Genomic DNA, 16457 nt, shown 5'->3' with positions numbered 1-16457 from the left:
GTTTTTTCCTGTCACCCATTAGCTTGATCATTTATTTTTATTGTGTTTCTGTATTCTTATTTCCTCTGACTCCCAATTTCTGTTTTACTTTGTTCCACTGATTTTTATGATGATATGGGGGACAGAGACTCCATGTGGTGCCTTCTGCTCGGCATTGCGCTTGCTGGCAAGAAATGCAATGTGTCAATCATATGACAGAGTATTTACAAGATTAGATTAGAGCAATGGGTAGTCCAGTCCAGGATGAGTGAGGCTGTTTTGTGGACATAAGCTACACAGACCAGCTCCACAGGACTGCTTTCCTAAGGGTGTATTGTGGGGGGTTTTGGGGTTTTTTTTTGTTGTTGTTTTAATTATTTTTGTGTTACAGAAATTTCAGGATTTTTTAGTGCAGTTGTCTTGGCTACTTAAATATTTCAATACAAGAGTACAATCTTTTCAAAGCAGAGTGGAAGGAATTAAATTTGTTATTGTATACTGTTAGTGCCATCTACTGGCACAAAAATTGTTGGGTTTTTTAAAAATGTAGAGTAAATTTTTCAAAATAACTGCCTGAACTGTTGTCACACTTTTTACATCTGGTCGCCTAAGAGAGTGAGTATAATTTAGCACGAAAACTATATACTGCCTTTTTTCTGGTTGTAAACAGCCTGTACTCCCAGCAGTGTCATTGTAGGGTATGATAAGGTTGTACATGTTGCAAGTACTTTGGAACACAATGCTGGATAAACCCTCTGCTTCCTTCTCGACTTCTTTGCCGCAGTATTTTCAGATAATTCTTAAGAATGTCCTTCTGCTGCCAAGGTCTTACACTGCACTGAATGGAGGTCCCTTTTTTTCTTCCAGAAACAAAGGTGCCTATAAAGTCATTTGATTCTCTGTGTAAATCACCTTGTGTCAGGACTGTTTTCCCTTCTTGGAATTTAACTGAAAAGGCTATTGCATGAGATGAAAAACATAGGATTGTCCTGATATGAAGTTCCCCATGCAGCATGCAAATATCTAACTTGGAGGGGAGCAGTGGAACCAAGCGAGGGAGTTAGGTGTTTGTCAAGAAATTTGTTCTTTACCTCTTGACTCTAGCATTGATATACTATCCCCAAAGACCCTAAAGACTGCCTCTTTAACATCGTCTTTCTGACTGGTATCTTTGATCTCATTAGAAATCAATGAGGTAAATGGTACATACTCATCCTGTCTGATGGCTGAGTAAAATTAAAGAGGGCACGTGATATGATGAGCACTGGGTGTTATATTCAACTAATGAATCATTGAACATTGTATCAAAAACTAATGATGTACTATATCCTGGCTAATTGAATTTAAATTAAAAAATCAAACAATCCAATCGGAAAAAAAGAAATAAAGACGTAGCTGCCTATGAAACTGTTTCTCAGAACAGTAAAATGAAAATGCTACATCCTTTGAAGCCAACTTTAGTGGCATTTCTAGAAGTTTATACAGATGTTTCTAACTCTCACCGTGCTAGACACATAATAAGCACTTAATAAATATTTTCTGAATTAAATGAAACCGATTGGAATTTAACTCTTAGGAATTCTTCCAAGACTCAACGTCTTTCATTTAGTCTGGAATGCACTGGGTTGCTAAACACGTAGGCATATAGATTTATAGTAGCAGTCCCCAGAGAAGACGTGTTGCTGATGGCTCTATGTACTAACTACTTGGTCTAAGTGAGGATCCCAACTGTTGTGGGGCCAAGTTACTATGTGCTTTTCCAAAAAATATGCCAAAGTCCGCATCCATATTTTACTTTGGGAAGCTTCTTAAGGCACCGAGAAATCTGCGGTTTCTCCTACTAGTGAATTCTATCTACTGCAGACGTGGAAATCTGCCAGTCTCTATTATTCTGTGTACACATGGTAGAAATAAAGGCCAAATAGGGTATGGATCACAAAGAGAGCAAGGACACCTGCTCATTTCTGTTTTAGCATCGATCATGTATTAGCAGACATAAGAAAAATCCATCTGAAGTCTGATTTTTAGGGCTTAATTTTATATTTGTCAGCACTAAGCTAATAATTTAAAAGAAGGAGTATCTCAACTGTACCACAGCCTTCAGATTTTATAATGCAAATTAATTCACTTCAGATTTAAAGCCAGATGGAAAATGTAGAACACCAGTTGAGGTGTGAAATTTTTATATTTATTGAAGTAATTAGTTTTCAAGCCCATGTTAACTGTTTGAGCACTTTTTATAACCCCCTTCTTTAGAAATACACACACAGTGTACGTGTGCGTGTGTATATACACATGAATACATACGTTTATGCTGAGAATTCACAGAATTCATATGTTTAGATTTAATTCTCATTTTCAGGCCACAGCTGCTCTTGAGAAATGACATAACTTGAACCAGGGGTAGCCAGGGGCTTGATGTGTGGGTCAAGCACATTCTCATCTTTTAAAACTCAGACAAGAACTTAGGCTCCAAAGTGGTCCCTGCAAGGATCCAGTGAACAGAGCTGCCCTTGAGAAGGAACCACTAGAGGTCGTGAGGTCACGTGCTGCAGGCGGGGAGATACTGCATCGAGTCCTCGTTCTTGGAGGAGGCTGTGTGGCTTCACTCTTTGGCCTTTGTTACCTTCTCTGGTCAGACAGGCTGAAGTCATTTCCAGCTCTGAGATGCTGATGCTGAGACATTATTTCTGTCGGCTGGTCAGGAATGTGTGCCAGAGCACCGCTCTCTGCTGACAGCAGGGCAGGGCCATTGACCCAAAGTATCAGAGGCCCAGCTCTACAGCCTCCAAGGGGCCGGTGCCATGTCAGCTCTGGCTGCCCTTCACACTTTATTTTTTAGCCTTCGCCACTTCCTGTCTTCCACTTTGGGGGCTTCCTTTTGGCCAGAAGCATAGAGAGGACCCAGGGAGCACCAAGCCCCCGGCAGCCTGCAGGGCCCATCCTCTCCAGTGCCTGGTTGTGCAGGCCTGTGGTCAGAACAGCACAGAAGCCTGGCCTGGTAGCTGGGCGGAAGAGCTGGAGTTCCCTGAATGGCGGTTTGGTTAAACACATCCTTCATGCCCGACACTCCATAGCTGTTATTTGCACTCATCTTTATTGGTAAAGCATGAGCTCTCCACTGTTTATTTCCTCTTCCAGGTAGGAAACTGGGTCAGAAACTTCAACTTGCCCAAGGTCACAGAGCATGGAAACTTGAGTGTGGGATTTAACCCAGGTCTGTGTGACTCTGGGGTTCTTTAGCTCACTGAAGCCTCACAGACCTGTGAGGTTAGTATCCTCACCCCCATTCTGCAAGTACGAAAGCAAAGTTGCAGCATAGATGAGTAGCTTGCCCAAGGTGCCACAGCTGGAAGTGCTCAAATTCAGTTCTTTATCTGTATGTACAATAGCATTCTCTTTATCTTTCCCTGCTGCATATGCTGGAATTATATAGCAAACAAAGAGATATTTGATTAAATGTACCGTTTCCTTAAAGCACCTGCACTTAGCTGAGAGATTCCTTGTAGACTGAGTTGTTCTTAGGAAGAGACCAGCAAGAGGCCACTTGGCTCATCTGCTTTATTACCCCTGACTCACTCTTGGTATAAGACACATGGAACAGTGAGGTTCTTAGAGATTGAAGACAAGAAGCACCTCCAGGAAACATTTTACTTGTCCCTACCGGCCCCTCCTCTTTCACATTATCCCTGCATTCCTCAGATTTTCTTGATTGGTGGGAGGTTGTCTGAAATCAGTCAGGCAACAGAATGTGGTGTGGAAGGTTCACCCTTGTTTTTTGGAAAACGGGATTTTAAGAAGTTGACATAGGGTCCAGTAAGAGCCAAAGAAGACCGGTTTTATGTCAGACTCTAGAATGACTAAGAATGCAGAGTTGTAGAGTCATCCTAGAACCTGAGGGTGGGGGTTTACCTCAAGGTAGGCAATATTTTGGGGATTGGCTTACCCATTAGCCCTGTTCAAGGGCTAAGGTCAAACAAGAAAAGAAAGAGTAGAGAAAAGGGTGGTCGGCACTGAAATGCCCTCAAGCTCAGTCCAGTAGAGGAGAGTTAGATAAAAATGGCAATTATTTGTAACTTTTGAAGTGATCCTCACCAAAATAAGCTAATAATCATGTCTGAGATGTGTTTTAAAATAATCCAGTGGGGGTAGAGATGAAAGAAAGCTGGCCATAAGTTAATCATCCACCATAGGGGGTCAGGGGCTCACGTGATAATACAGTGAACTGTTAAAGTAACTCTTCACAAATGGTGACGTGAGTATGCAGTGAGCAGCGCAGTTGTGACTGATGTCCCATGGCCCCCTGGGAGTTAACCTTCATCTTAATGTCATTAAATCTCAGATCCAAGAGGAAAGTCCTCGGCCGTAAAGATTCAGATGACGATCACTCCCGGAACCATTCTCCTTCCCCTCCAGTGACACCCACCGGTGCTGCCCCCAGCCTGGCGTCCCCAAAACAAGTGGGCTCAATTCAGAGAAGCGTCCGTAAAAGCAGCACCAGCAGTGACAACTTCAAAGCTCTGCTGCTAAAAAAGGGGAGTCGCTCAGACACCAGTGCCCGCATGTCTGCAGCCGAGATGCTAAAGAACACAGACCCCAGATTCCAGAGGTCAAGGTCAGAGCCTTCGCCAGACACCCCCGAGAGCCCATCCAGCTGCTCCCCAAGCAAGAACAGAAGGGCCCAGGAGGAGTGGGCCAAGAACGAAGGCTTGATGCCTCGGAGTCTGTCCTTCTCCGGCCCCCGGTACGGCCGCAGTCGGACCCCACCTTCTGCCGCCAGCAGCAGGTTCAGCGTGCGGAACCGGATCCAGAGCAGCCCCATGACCGTTATCTCGGAAGGCGAAGGGGAGGCCCTGGAGCCAGTAGACAACAGGGCTCATTGGGCCCTGGACACGGCAAGGGGGTGTTCCCTGGATGGACTGGTAGGGGGTGAAACAGACCGGGGAAGCCTGCTCTGTGGTGGGGAGCCCGCCGCCTCCTTGCAGGTGCAGGGTCCCAGCCCCACAGATGGGCCGGTCCGCACCGAGGGCGCAGATCCAGCAGAACAGAGTGGAGGTCCTCTGCGGGAAGAGAGCTAGGGACGAGAGTCTGATTCTCCCAGGTAATGTGAGGGAGGCGTGCAACATGCGGCTCTAGGGAAGCCCGGCACACAGGTACCCTTCCCTGCCTGGCCTGCAGATCCCACTCAGCATTCGCTCCGTTCCTGCCCTGGGCCCCAGCGCGGAAGAAGAGCATCCCATAGGACTCACTTGGCACTTGCCCTGTGGCTTAAAAGCAAGTAGAAGCTTAACTTCTTAAAGTGCTTCCTGGGGAAGACTTTTTTTTTTTTTTTTTTTTTTTTTTTTTTTGCAAAATGCTGGGTGTATGTGTGGAGGGGTGTGTGTGCATTTTGAACACTTCACATGTTTAAAAAAATACACACATACAGCGTATACAGAAGTAGGAGAAGGAAACACAGTTAAGCTGGGTAGAGGGATGGAGGCTTCTGGACTAGGTAAGAATCACTTTAAAAGTATCACGTTGTCAGAAATTAGTGAGTTCCCGAAGACGGGAGTGAGAGAAGCGTTCCTTCTAAGAAAGAGGGGGCCTGTGCGTGGTGCCCCTGCAGAGGACACACGGCAGTGCAGGCCCCGGTGAGCTTTCCATGTGAGCCATGTCATCATGAACCCAAAACGATGGGAAAGGGCTAACGGACTAATGGGTTCAGGTACTTTTTTCTTGGGGGGTGGGGTGGGGGACTTTGTTTCCTTTTCGTGAAATTGGCAAACACGTGGAGGGGCCACGCTCTAACCTGGAGCGAGCTGCTGGTGCAGACACAGACTCCCAGCTCTCAGCCTGACTTTGAGACACGTGGGTCCTTCTGTACTGAATTCCTGCCCTGAGGAGCAGCAGAGGCCTCCTTGAGACTAGCAGTGAGGTGAGCATATGCGGGGACGGTGAGCGAGGAGGGGGCACGTGAGACACTGCTGGAAGCGGTTTCCTGCTTAGTCAATAAAACTATTTTTCAGAATTAAATTTGAAAACTTGCACTACGGAACTGTGGGTGGAGATTTTCCTTTTACGACTGTTTGTACCAGAGTTTAAACTTCCATTTGGCAATTTCTTACCACTTGAAATGTCAGCATTTGCTAACTTTTGGATATCCTTTTGGTTACACCAAAGAAAAAGGTATGGCTATTTTTCCTTGAACTGCCTACAGTATCATGTCCTCATTTGAAAAGGTTTATGAGAATCGATTATATATTACCTTACTCTGAAGAAAATGCTGAATAGCTCTTGTTAGTCAAATAAACTAATACAAATTGGCAGGGCCAATTAGCCCTGAGAAATGAGTTTTTAGATTAAAAGATTTTTTGCATCATTTGGTTTGTGAGTTTTTATATATTTTATAAGGAATTGAGTTGGCTAATTACCTTCTAATCTTCTCCAGTTAGAATTCTAATACTTTTAGGCATGGGAGAAAAGTGTGTAAAGTATTTATTTTTATGTCCTATTCTTGTGACCTCCTTTCCCTATTCCCTCCCAACTGATGTGGACTTGGACTCCTGTATTTGTTGGCTAAATAAAATAAGTCTTGTCTTCTTCATTCGAAGAACCTAAGAGGACAGTACTGAGATTCTTGGCCTACGTACAATGCAGCTGCCAGTGGTCATCTTTTTTGGTATAAAAATATCATCGATAAGTTGGGACTATACAGGCCAGATTATCAAAGGGTTTGTTATACATTACAGCTTTAGGTACCCATTTTAGACACGTCTTTGAAACAAAAACAAACCTATAGGATTAAGACTTCTTCTTTTCTCTGAAGAAAACAAAACACTTCTTTTCACACAACCAGAAATCAAGACCTGACATTTGGCTGAAGGCTAAAGGACTTTCTACCATTTGGAGCAATTGTCTACTACAATGGGCACAAGGATCTTCTCTTCTAAATTTTAGAAAAGTGGTGTTGGCTTCTGAATATGAAGTCTTCTCATAGCTCCCTAAACAAGATTAGAATGTACGTGGATATCAGAAAACTTTAACTTAATATATAAATCATTTATGTCGAAGGTATAAAGTAAACAACATCAAAACTAATTATAAAACTATTTAAAAAATCCCCGTTTTTTAAAGAAAAAAATACTAGGTTTTAAAATTTGCTTTGAATAAAACAATTGTAAAGTAAATGTTTGAACGTTATTTCTTTTTGTTTGTACACTCACTTTTAAATAATAAGGTAGGCCTCCTTTCACGGAACTGTTGAGTGCTTTGCTGGATACAAACAGAACAGCAGCGAAGACCAGAAGGCGCCTGTGGGAGGGGGACCCAACAGAGGAGATAGAACGTCACAGACACTGTGGATGGTGCCATCTAAAAGGACATATGGAAAAACAACTCTGAACAATGTCCTATCGACTCTTGAATAAAAAAGGAAAAATGTCTTGACTGGTAGTTCAGGTGATGTGGCATGTGGAGGGATGCGAGAACTTCTCACAGGTGTGCGTGAAATATAAGAAGACAAGAATCTAGATTTCACCCCTGAAACATATGGCATCTTTGGCTTTGCTGCTTTATTCCTCTGTGAGACTCGCTGCTGATAACAGACCATATCATCTTTAAAAATTCAGTCAGCGTAGACGTGTGACATTTCCTCATACCCTGAGACTGTAAGTGCCAGAGAATCGTAGACAGAAGCCCTGGGGCTAAATTATTTCCACCTTATTTTTCCTGAGAGTTGGGAGAGAGACAAATGACCATGTGGCCTATCAGTGGGAAGCCACCTCACCTTTGGTCTGATTTCTGCCCTCCTGTTTCTGAAGAAGGTTGATTGTGAGACCATTGCTTCTCCTGTGGGGGAGTCACAGTTTAACAAGGGGAACAAAGGAGGCATTTCCACATCTCTGTCTCCTGCCTGCCTTGCAGCACAACACCTGGCTCTGTGATGGGCGTCCTGGTGGGACAGGTGAAGCATGGGATCGGCTTTATTGGTTCTGCCTTCATGTGTTTTCAGCACATTAACTGAAGGTGAATAACCATTTACGTTCCTGAGAGTCCATCATGAAATGAGTACAACAGGGTAACGGGTGGATATTAGGATATTTTCGGGGGGCAGGGTTGGGAAGAGGGTCTTTGAAACAAAATGGACCTGACTCTTCAGGTCCGTTTGACTCTTGAGGCCTGTTTTTCTGTAATAAGCTATTCAGTTACTGTAATACAGTTTCTTTCGATGAGCTTCTGTAAACCGCCTTCTACACAGGCCAGCCTTTACTCATAGAAGAGGACTGGAGCGCAATCTGTAGACATTTTTTCAGCAGTGAAAAAAAGCCCGTTATTAAATACTTCTAATGTGCTAGGTAAAGAGGAGGGATCCTAGGATTAAAAAAGTGTGGTTGAGAGTTTCCAGATCTAGTGAAAAAGAAACACAAACTGGGAACTGTCCTGTAAACCGTGTCAGAATAGAAGAGAAGAAAGAGGCCTCTGGCCTTCACAGCCAGCCCTGTTGGGACCCGGCCCTCTGTGGGTTCTCCTTTACCACTGGAACACCTGACGTCTGTTCATACTGGCGACACACCCAACCAAAACACTACCTCACAGCCTCCCCTGTAGTCAGGAGGGCACAGTTTTGGCCAATGAGACATGAGCAGTAATCTGGAAATCTCCAGGATGTTTGCTGATACAGGAGCCAGCTCCCTCCCTGTGGCTTCCTTTCTCCTGTTTCTCCCTGAATGAATGGGAGGCTAGGAGAGGAGCCGTACTCTTCCAGCCTTTCAGCACCAATGGGTTGAAAGCCATATGTTGTGGAAGGTGGAGGAGAAAGGAGCCTGGTCCACTAATTACCTCAAGAGCCACTGTACCATCCTTGAGCTATCCACCTCCAGGCACACTGGGTAAGTCATTTTTCTACTCGTGGTGGAGGGATAAGGTTCTCAGAGGAAGGTATCCTTGCCTTGCCTTTTTTTTTTTTTTTTTTTTTTTTTTTTTAAGTCCTCTCTATACCCAGTGTGGGGCTTGAACTCACAACCCTGAGATCAAGAGTGAGCCAGCCAGGTGTCCCAGGTGTCATTGCTTTTGACTAGGTAGATGTGGGGAGGGATTGATGATGAACCTGAACTGAGACATTATGGCAAAGGAGGGTTTCACCAAGCAGGGGAAGCTGACAGAAGAACACTCCAAGTGGAGGAGATAGCATGAGCAAAGACACAGAGGCCAAGTGTTCAGAGGAAGCCACATAATTAAAATGTCTCTAGGGAAACGTTGTAGGGTACAAGACTGGAAAGGTTGTCTCTGGCAAGAATGTAGAGGACCCAGGATGCTCTCCCAAGGAATTTGGGTTTTCTGTAGTATTTGGCAACAGTGAAGGTTTTATAAGGAGAATGGTATGATCTGGCTTGGTTCTTAGCCTTCTAAAGCTAGACTCTTCTCTGTTAACTACATCTAATCCCATAGCATTAAATGTGTGCGTGTGTGTACTGGTGACTCCTGAACATCTGTCCTCACCTCCTCTGTGATCTCCAGATAGGTATTACCTACTGCCTGCTCAGAATCTGCATTAAAGGTGTTTTTTTTTAATTTAGATTTTATTTATTTATTTGACAGAGAGATCACAAGTAGACGGAGAGAGAGGCAGGCAGAGAGAGAGAGAGAGAGAGAGAGAGAGAGGGAAGCAGGCTCCCTGCTGAGCAGAAAGCCCGATGCGGGATTCGATCCCAGGACCCTGAGATCATGACCTGAGCCGAAGGCAGCAGCTTAACCCACTGAGCCACCCAGGCGCCATGCATTAAAGGTGTTTTAAACTTAATATCTCCAAACCATTCTTCTACCCGCCCCCCCAAAAACACACAAATCTCTACCTTATCAATTAACAACGTTACCACACACACAATGGCTCAGGTGCCATATCCAGGTTCCTTCTTGTGCCTGTTTCCTTTTCACCGACATCTAAACCCTAAGCAAGTCCTGTCAATCATACTGCCAGACTATTTCCCAAATCCAATCACTTCTCACTGGTTCCCTTGCTACTGCTTAGCTCAAAGTTGTTTTCTCCCACCCAGACTCTTGTAGAAGCTTCCCAACTGGTTGGATCTTTAAGGCGCATCTTCAGTCACTCTTAATGTGGCATATAAAATAAGCTCGTAAAAACAATTCATAGCCCTCCAGTGTTTGGAACCCTTCGAAGACTAGGATTCTAAGGCCTTGCTGTGACCTTTAAGATCTGCCACTGTTTCCCTCACTCAAAGGGTCTGGCCTTATTCTCGTTTCAGTCCCTGAGCAGAAGCTACTCCCCACCTCAGAGCCTTGAACTACTGAAAAGAAAAGTTCCTCCATTTCTATGCTGCCTTAACTTTCCTCGGCAAGTAGACACCAAGATCCTGAAGAGTGTCAGTGGTTTTATTGGAGCGTAACCCCTTTAAAAGGAAAAGGGAGGAAGGAAGATGAGGCCAGGAAAGCTATCGGATGGCAGTCCTGATCTTACATGTCTGCCTAGCCTATAAGAACTCAGGAAAGCTCACACACTAGCTGGCCCTTTGATGGACAGAAGCAGCTAGGTCCTTTACCACTGCCTTGCTTGGTCTTTGGTAAGAGGTTACACTGAGAAAAATGTGCCTTCAGTTTCTAGTACTTAGTGTGATTATTGGCCACCAACCCTTTCTGATTTGGGAGTAGTATGACCTTAGCTTAAAAGCTAAGGTTGCCCCTGATGAAGCCAACAGTTAGAGGCTGTCAACCAACTACACTATTTGGAGCTGGCTGGCAAGCCTTGAAAAGAGAGCTAAGTGGCACATCTCCATGCTTGCCACGGTCCTCTCTGTAACCTTGTAGGTCCTCTTCCTTCCCCCGCCAACCTGCCCCACCAAAAATCATGAGAGCCGCTCCGCGGACTCCTTTGCATGAGGAGAAAACGTTTTAAAGGAGCATGGTGGGACCAACTGTAGCTCTTCCTGCCATTGGCCTGGGGCCACATCTGATATTCATCATTTCCACACCCCCACCCCCGCCATGTCCTTTACCTTCAACTGCCACCTCTGCTCCTCTCCCTGGCTTTCCTAGCAGTGTGAACCAAGCTGTCATTCCCAAGGGTCCTGAGGTCCTGAGAATCAAACCATTCTGGGACTAGGGTTGCTACACTTGTCCATTCACAGTTGCAGCTGGGCAAGGGATGCCCCAAGTGAGAGACATGTCCCTGGGGGTTCATGCTAGCCTCTGTTTCTGCCACCATTGCTACTTTATTTGTGTGCATACTGTGCCAGCACTGGGATGAGCACCAACAAAAGCTAAGGGGCCAGGCTGAGTGGGTCTCTGGTGGGCATAAACACGTGAGACGGTGCTTTTTTTGCTCTGTGCCTGCTCTCATACGTCCATCCACATGCCTCCATCCTCAGGCTTCCTTGTGTCAGTCATCCTTTCTTCTTTTTCCTTTCCAAACTCTGGATCCATTGGCCAAGCCATTTGCCCTTGCTATGACTTCAGGTATATTTCACCTTTTCCCTTGCAAAGTAAATGACCAGGTCCATTACCAAAAACCCTACCCTGCCCTACTTTTTATTTTATTTTATTTTATTTGCAGAAAAATCACAGAAATTTTTTCCTCCAAGTTGTCTTTCAACATCACCCCTGAGGATGCTGTCCCTGTTGATCTTGCACCCTCAGAGTAAGTCAAGTGATCAGTGCACCAAGTTGAAGTTTTTCCCTCTTCCCTCACCTGATCATACATGTCTTCCAAATAACCAGAGGGAAGCAGTGAGAATGGGTGTAAGCAGGGGGAATGGGTGCAACCATGATGACATAGGAGTTCGGGTGGTCTGTTCATGCAGCTTGCTTATGTACTCTAGTCCTGCTCATGCTTGCTTCTGGATGTATCATTTCTATGTTATGATGGACCACTGGTCTGCCAACTTTATGATTATGAACATAAGATGGGCAGTTCTGGACACATCATCATGTGGTGTGTCATAGTGACACCTCTCCTAGGGCCCAGTAGCCTACCTGAAGCTTTTTTTCAAAAACCATGTCATATTCTCCTGCAGTTAGCAAGCCTTGCTTCAGGAACCCCGGGACCTGCATTGCAATTCTCCCCCTGGGGCTTGTCATAATTCTACATTGTTTTCTTTTCATTGCATTTCTTTCTTTTCTTCACCTCTGATAACATAAATCTGCAAGATCACATGGGCCATGCTGCTAATTCCTTCCTGTCACTTCTAGGTCTGTTCCTAATCCTAATTGATTTTTTTCCTCCTAATTAAGAGTCATAATTTTGTTTCTTTAAATATCTTTTCTAAAAAGGGGCACCTGGGTGGCTCAGTGGGTTAAAGCCTCTGCCTTCGGCTCAGGTCATGATCCCAGGGTCCTGGGATCGAGCCCCGCTTCGGGCTCTCTGCTCCGAGGGGAGCCTGCTTCCTCCTCTCTCTCTCTCTCTGCCTGCCTCTCTCCCTACTTGTGATTTCTCTCTCTCTGTCAAAATAAGTGAAATCTTTAAAAAATATATATATATTTTTTTAGATTTTTTTTTTTTTTTAATTTATTTAGTCAGAGAGAGAGAGCGAGAGCGAGCACAGGCAGACAGAGTGGCAGGCAGAGTCAGAGGGAGAAGCAGGCTCCCCGTGGAGCAAGGAGCCCGATGTGGGACTCGATCCCAGGACGCCGGGATCATGACCTGAGCCAAAGGCAGCTGCTTAACCAACTGAGCCACCCAGGCGTCCCCCCAAAAAAATATTTTTTCTAAAAAAAGTTTTTTAATTGAATGTTGGGAGTTGTTTGTGGGTGGATTTTGTTGTATTCCTTTAAATAGTATTGGGCCTTATTCAGGCACACAGCCAAGTTTCTTGGGATTAGTTTGATCCTTTCAAGGATTGCTTCTAAACTTCATTAAGGGAGGTCTAGAAAACTCTTTGGTTTAGACAATTAAACCTCACTACTAAGGTAGTACCCTTGTGAGGCACTAGCGGATGCCTCCCTGCATTTTGAGTTATTTCTACTCCTGCTAACAAAAACTCCTGCCTGAAATATGATCTGTGAGTCATTTCTTCTACTGTTTTCCAGTTGTTCATTTCTTGGCTTGGATACTTTCTTCTTACACCTTCACAGATCAGTGCTTGACCAAGGACCTAAGAGGACTCACTGTATATATAGAGAGGTGTATGTGTGTGTGTGTGTGTGTGTGTGTGTGTTCATCCTCTATGCTGCTGAACAAATTCTGTTCCCTTTGGCATCCCCTAATACTGATCTCTGTCTTTTCAAATGTCTTCTCAGTGAGCCTAGGGGTCTCTGTTTGGCTTTCTCCTACCTGCTTTGCTGCCTAGAAACAGCCTCAAAGCCATAAGCTTGAGCAGTCACTGAACTCACCTTTCCACACCCACCCAGCTCTCCCAACCCCTTCTCTCTGAGAGCACAGTTAGATACTGTGGGCTTTCAATGTCTGGTTCCTAGTTCACCATCACAACTAGAAGTGAATGTTCACCCGAGGATCTTTAAAAATATCGCTCAAGGGAATACTGTTTTTTATTTAGTGGGCCAGTTTGGGAAGAGGGGATTTAGAAGCTTAGACTCTTTCCTCAGAAGTCAAGAAATCAATGTGGGGTCATCTTACCTTCCAAGTATGCCAATTTTAATTATGCATCCAGGGATTGAGGCAATAACCAGTGCTTGGTCTGCAGACCCAGGGAACCAACTGGAAGCAAACTTTGATTAGAACTCCATTTATTTTCTAACCTACATATGCTCTCACTTTAATGGGGAAGAGGAACTATGATGACACCCTAGGTTTCCAGGCATCCAATGTCATTTGAGACCCCAGTGTATCTGCGTATTTCCCTGTCTCCAGGGTACATCCACCTGAGTAAATGGACACAGGTCCCTTTAGAAAAATACTGGGGGACTCATCAGTGTGCACACTTACTGAAATATTGTGGGGACCTTTTCCTGGGAACCCAACCACCTCTTCAGTCAGTGAGTTTTGAGTCTGAAAAGAGGCTCAACTCTGGAAACTGGGCAAGGGGTCAGTGTTGTGGGCAAGGGTGGGGGGCGGTGGGAGTGTGATCTCAGCCCCCTGCTTATCCATTCCTGCTCTCCTTGGGTTATGTATAAAGAACCTTACCCTTGTTGGCTACCCAGTCTATTGTGTCCTTCCAGATGCCATGTTCTAGTAACCATTTCCGTGAGACTTTACAGGATAGGCCTCCTGGGGCTGCCCTTTTGCCCTTAGTGGTTAACACGATCATTAACTCACCCTGGTTTCTGCAATGAGCGCTGCCACCTGGGCTCTTCGGAGTCTGCCCCTCACCCACATGGCTGTCCTGGCAAGCTAGATTCCTCCCCAGCCTGTCCTGCCAGCCTGGGCTGCAAAGGACAGCTGCTGCTGAGCACGTGGTTTTGTTCACACACCTGTCACCTGTGCCTTTCCAAGGGGACACAATTGGGCCGCTTGCTGAACGGCGGGTCCTCCGGGCCTTCCCATGGAACATAATTGCTATGGGCTGAATTGTGTCCCCTCCCCCAAGTTCACACGATGACGTCCTCAGCACCAACGCGGCGGTTGTTCAGAGATGGGGCCTTCGGAAAATAACTCGGTTTTGATGAGGTCATGAGGAGAAGCCCTCAAGTCGGGCTTAGTGTTCCTACAAGAAGAAAAATAACCATCTTGTTGGCTCACAACTTGCTCGGGAACCTTCCCCGGGTGTCATCTGAAGCTGGTTCCCGAACGCAGAAGGCAGGAAGAGAGCAAAAGAAGAGGTAAACCGCCTCATACAAGTTGGTGGCAGTTTTGGTAAACAAGGGAACAAGGGAGGTTTGTCTTAGGTAGCTGCACGGCCTGGAGTTTTCCGCACCTGCCCACCAGAAGCTCCAAAGTTTTCCGCGGACCCCCTTATCTGGGGCTTTCCCTCCTGTGGCTTCAGGCCCTTCACCGGAAACTCCTCCTCAGGAAGTGTGTTCAGAAGGTCAGGAGGAGCCCAGCGCTGCATCACCATACCTGTGTCCCTCACGTCGCTTCCTCTCCTAGCACAGGAATTTTGTCACCTCACGTCCCCACAAAGGTGAGTACAGCCCAATACGGTATTTTGAAAGAGAGAGATCGTATTTGCATAACTTTTAGTAGAATATTTTGTTATAATTATTTCAGTGTTATTATTGGTTATTGTTAACTTCTTACTGTGCCTACTTTTCATAAACTTAGACGTGATCAGAGGTATATAGGTAGAGGAAAAAATGGTATGTATATGATTCAGTTCTGTCATGGTTTCAGGCACCCGCTGGGGGTCTTAGAACAGATCCCCTGCAGCTAAGGGGGTACGACTGTTGCTAGAGGCCTTAACTGAGCCCCATCCCTGTTTCCATCCATGGGCTGTGACCTTGCAGGAGTCCCCCCTAGGAGCCAGGAGGACAAGAGGAGCGTGCATTCCACCCACAGGGGCGGGCGTGGGGAGCCTCCCACTGCTCTGGGGTCAAGTGGTGTGTTCTTAATGACTGCCTCTGATACGTCCCCCTCGGCCACATGGGGTTATAGTAAGACAACGCTGTCTGCAAACCAGCAAGCCGGCCTTCAACAGGCACTGACTTGGCCAAAACTCTAGTCTGAGCATTCCCAGCTGTTAGCACTGTGTGAAGCAAATTTCTGTTGTTTAAGCCCCCGCTAGTCTATGCGGTTTGTTACGACAGCCCTAGCAGACTAAGACAAAAATCAGGTGGGTCTTATTGCTGCCCGTAATTATCCAGCATGGGCCCTTTCGTGAGCTTTGCATTCCTTTCTCTGTTCTCTCTCCCTGCAGCTCAGGCATTTTGACATTCCAATCACTTTTTCCAGGCCTCTAGGAGCCACCCACATTAAAGCCGTGAGTTTGCACCATCCCCTGGAGTTTTTCTCATGGTATTAAATCCTGTATCCTGAGTGATAACTCCCAAACCAGTAAGCCTTCCCTTATCCAGTCTTCTGATTGAGCACCTGGGGAACCGGGGCCCCAGGGTGCCATCTTGGCCTGCCAGTGGCTGGGTGTTGGCTAGGTTCCACAGCACCTGTGGCATGTTACCCATTTCTTCCTTCGTTAAGGCCTGGCATGGCCCCAGCCAGGTGATGCTATGACTTCACCTTGGGTACAGGCCTGGGAGGTGGGGGACGTCAGCTTCTTGGGACACCCATTGTGTTATGGGGACAGATCTCTGTGAATATTGCATTTCCTCCTGTTAAGGTGGGAGAAGGGGAAGGGTTCTTAATGGGGAAAGGCTAAGCCTCTTCTGCAGGCCCAGAGTGTTCAGAAACTTTCAGGGAGTCAGAATTGTTGGGGGCATCCACCAACTGTCCTCATCATCCAGGTTTGGTCCTGACCTTGGTGTAACAAAGGTGGTTTAGTTTAATTTTTTTTTTTTTTAAAGATTTTTATTTATTCATTTGAGAGAGAGGGGAAGAGCTAGAGAGAGCATGAGCAGGGGAGCCTAGACTCCCCAACTGAGCCTAGGGAGCCCAAAATGGGGCTCCATCCCAGAACCCCAGGATCATGACCTGAGCA

The 16457-nt window shown here is 45.8% G+C and overlaps 1 protein-coding gene across 5 annotated transcripts in view; it reads left to right on the top strand.

The window, feature by feature from the left end:
* Nucleotides 1-6579, top strand: part of NHSL1 (NHS like 1) — a 229975-nt gene extending 223396 nt beyond the window's left edge. For all 5 annotated transcript variants that reach the window (XM_059400815.1, XM_059400812.1, XM_059400816.1 and 2 more), the window contains one exon: nucleotides 4322-6579. In XM_059400815.1, the coding sequence (XP_059256798.1) occupies nucleotides 4322-5057 (736 nt within the window). In that variant the 3' untranslated portion in view covers nucleotides 5058-6579. The remainder of the gene's footprint in view (nucleotides 1-4321) is intronic.
* Nucleotides 6580-16457: the final 9878 nt, after the last annotated feature.

This window comes from Mustela nigripes, chromosome 5, assembly GCF_022355385.1.
Source record: "Mustela nigripes isolate SB6536 chromosome 5, MUSNIG.SB6536, whole genome shotgun sequence".
In the NCBI taxonomy this organism is placed as follows: domain Eukaryota; kingdom Metazoa; phylum Chordata; class Mammalia; order Carnivora; family Mustelidae; genus Mustela; species Mustela nigripes.
This window is presented reverse-complemented; position numbering and strand designations above follow the sequence as displayed.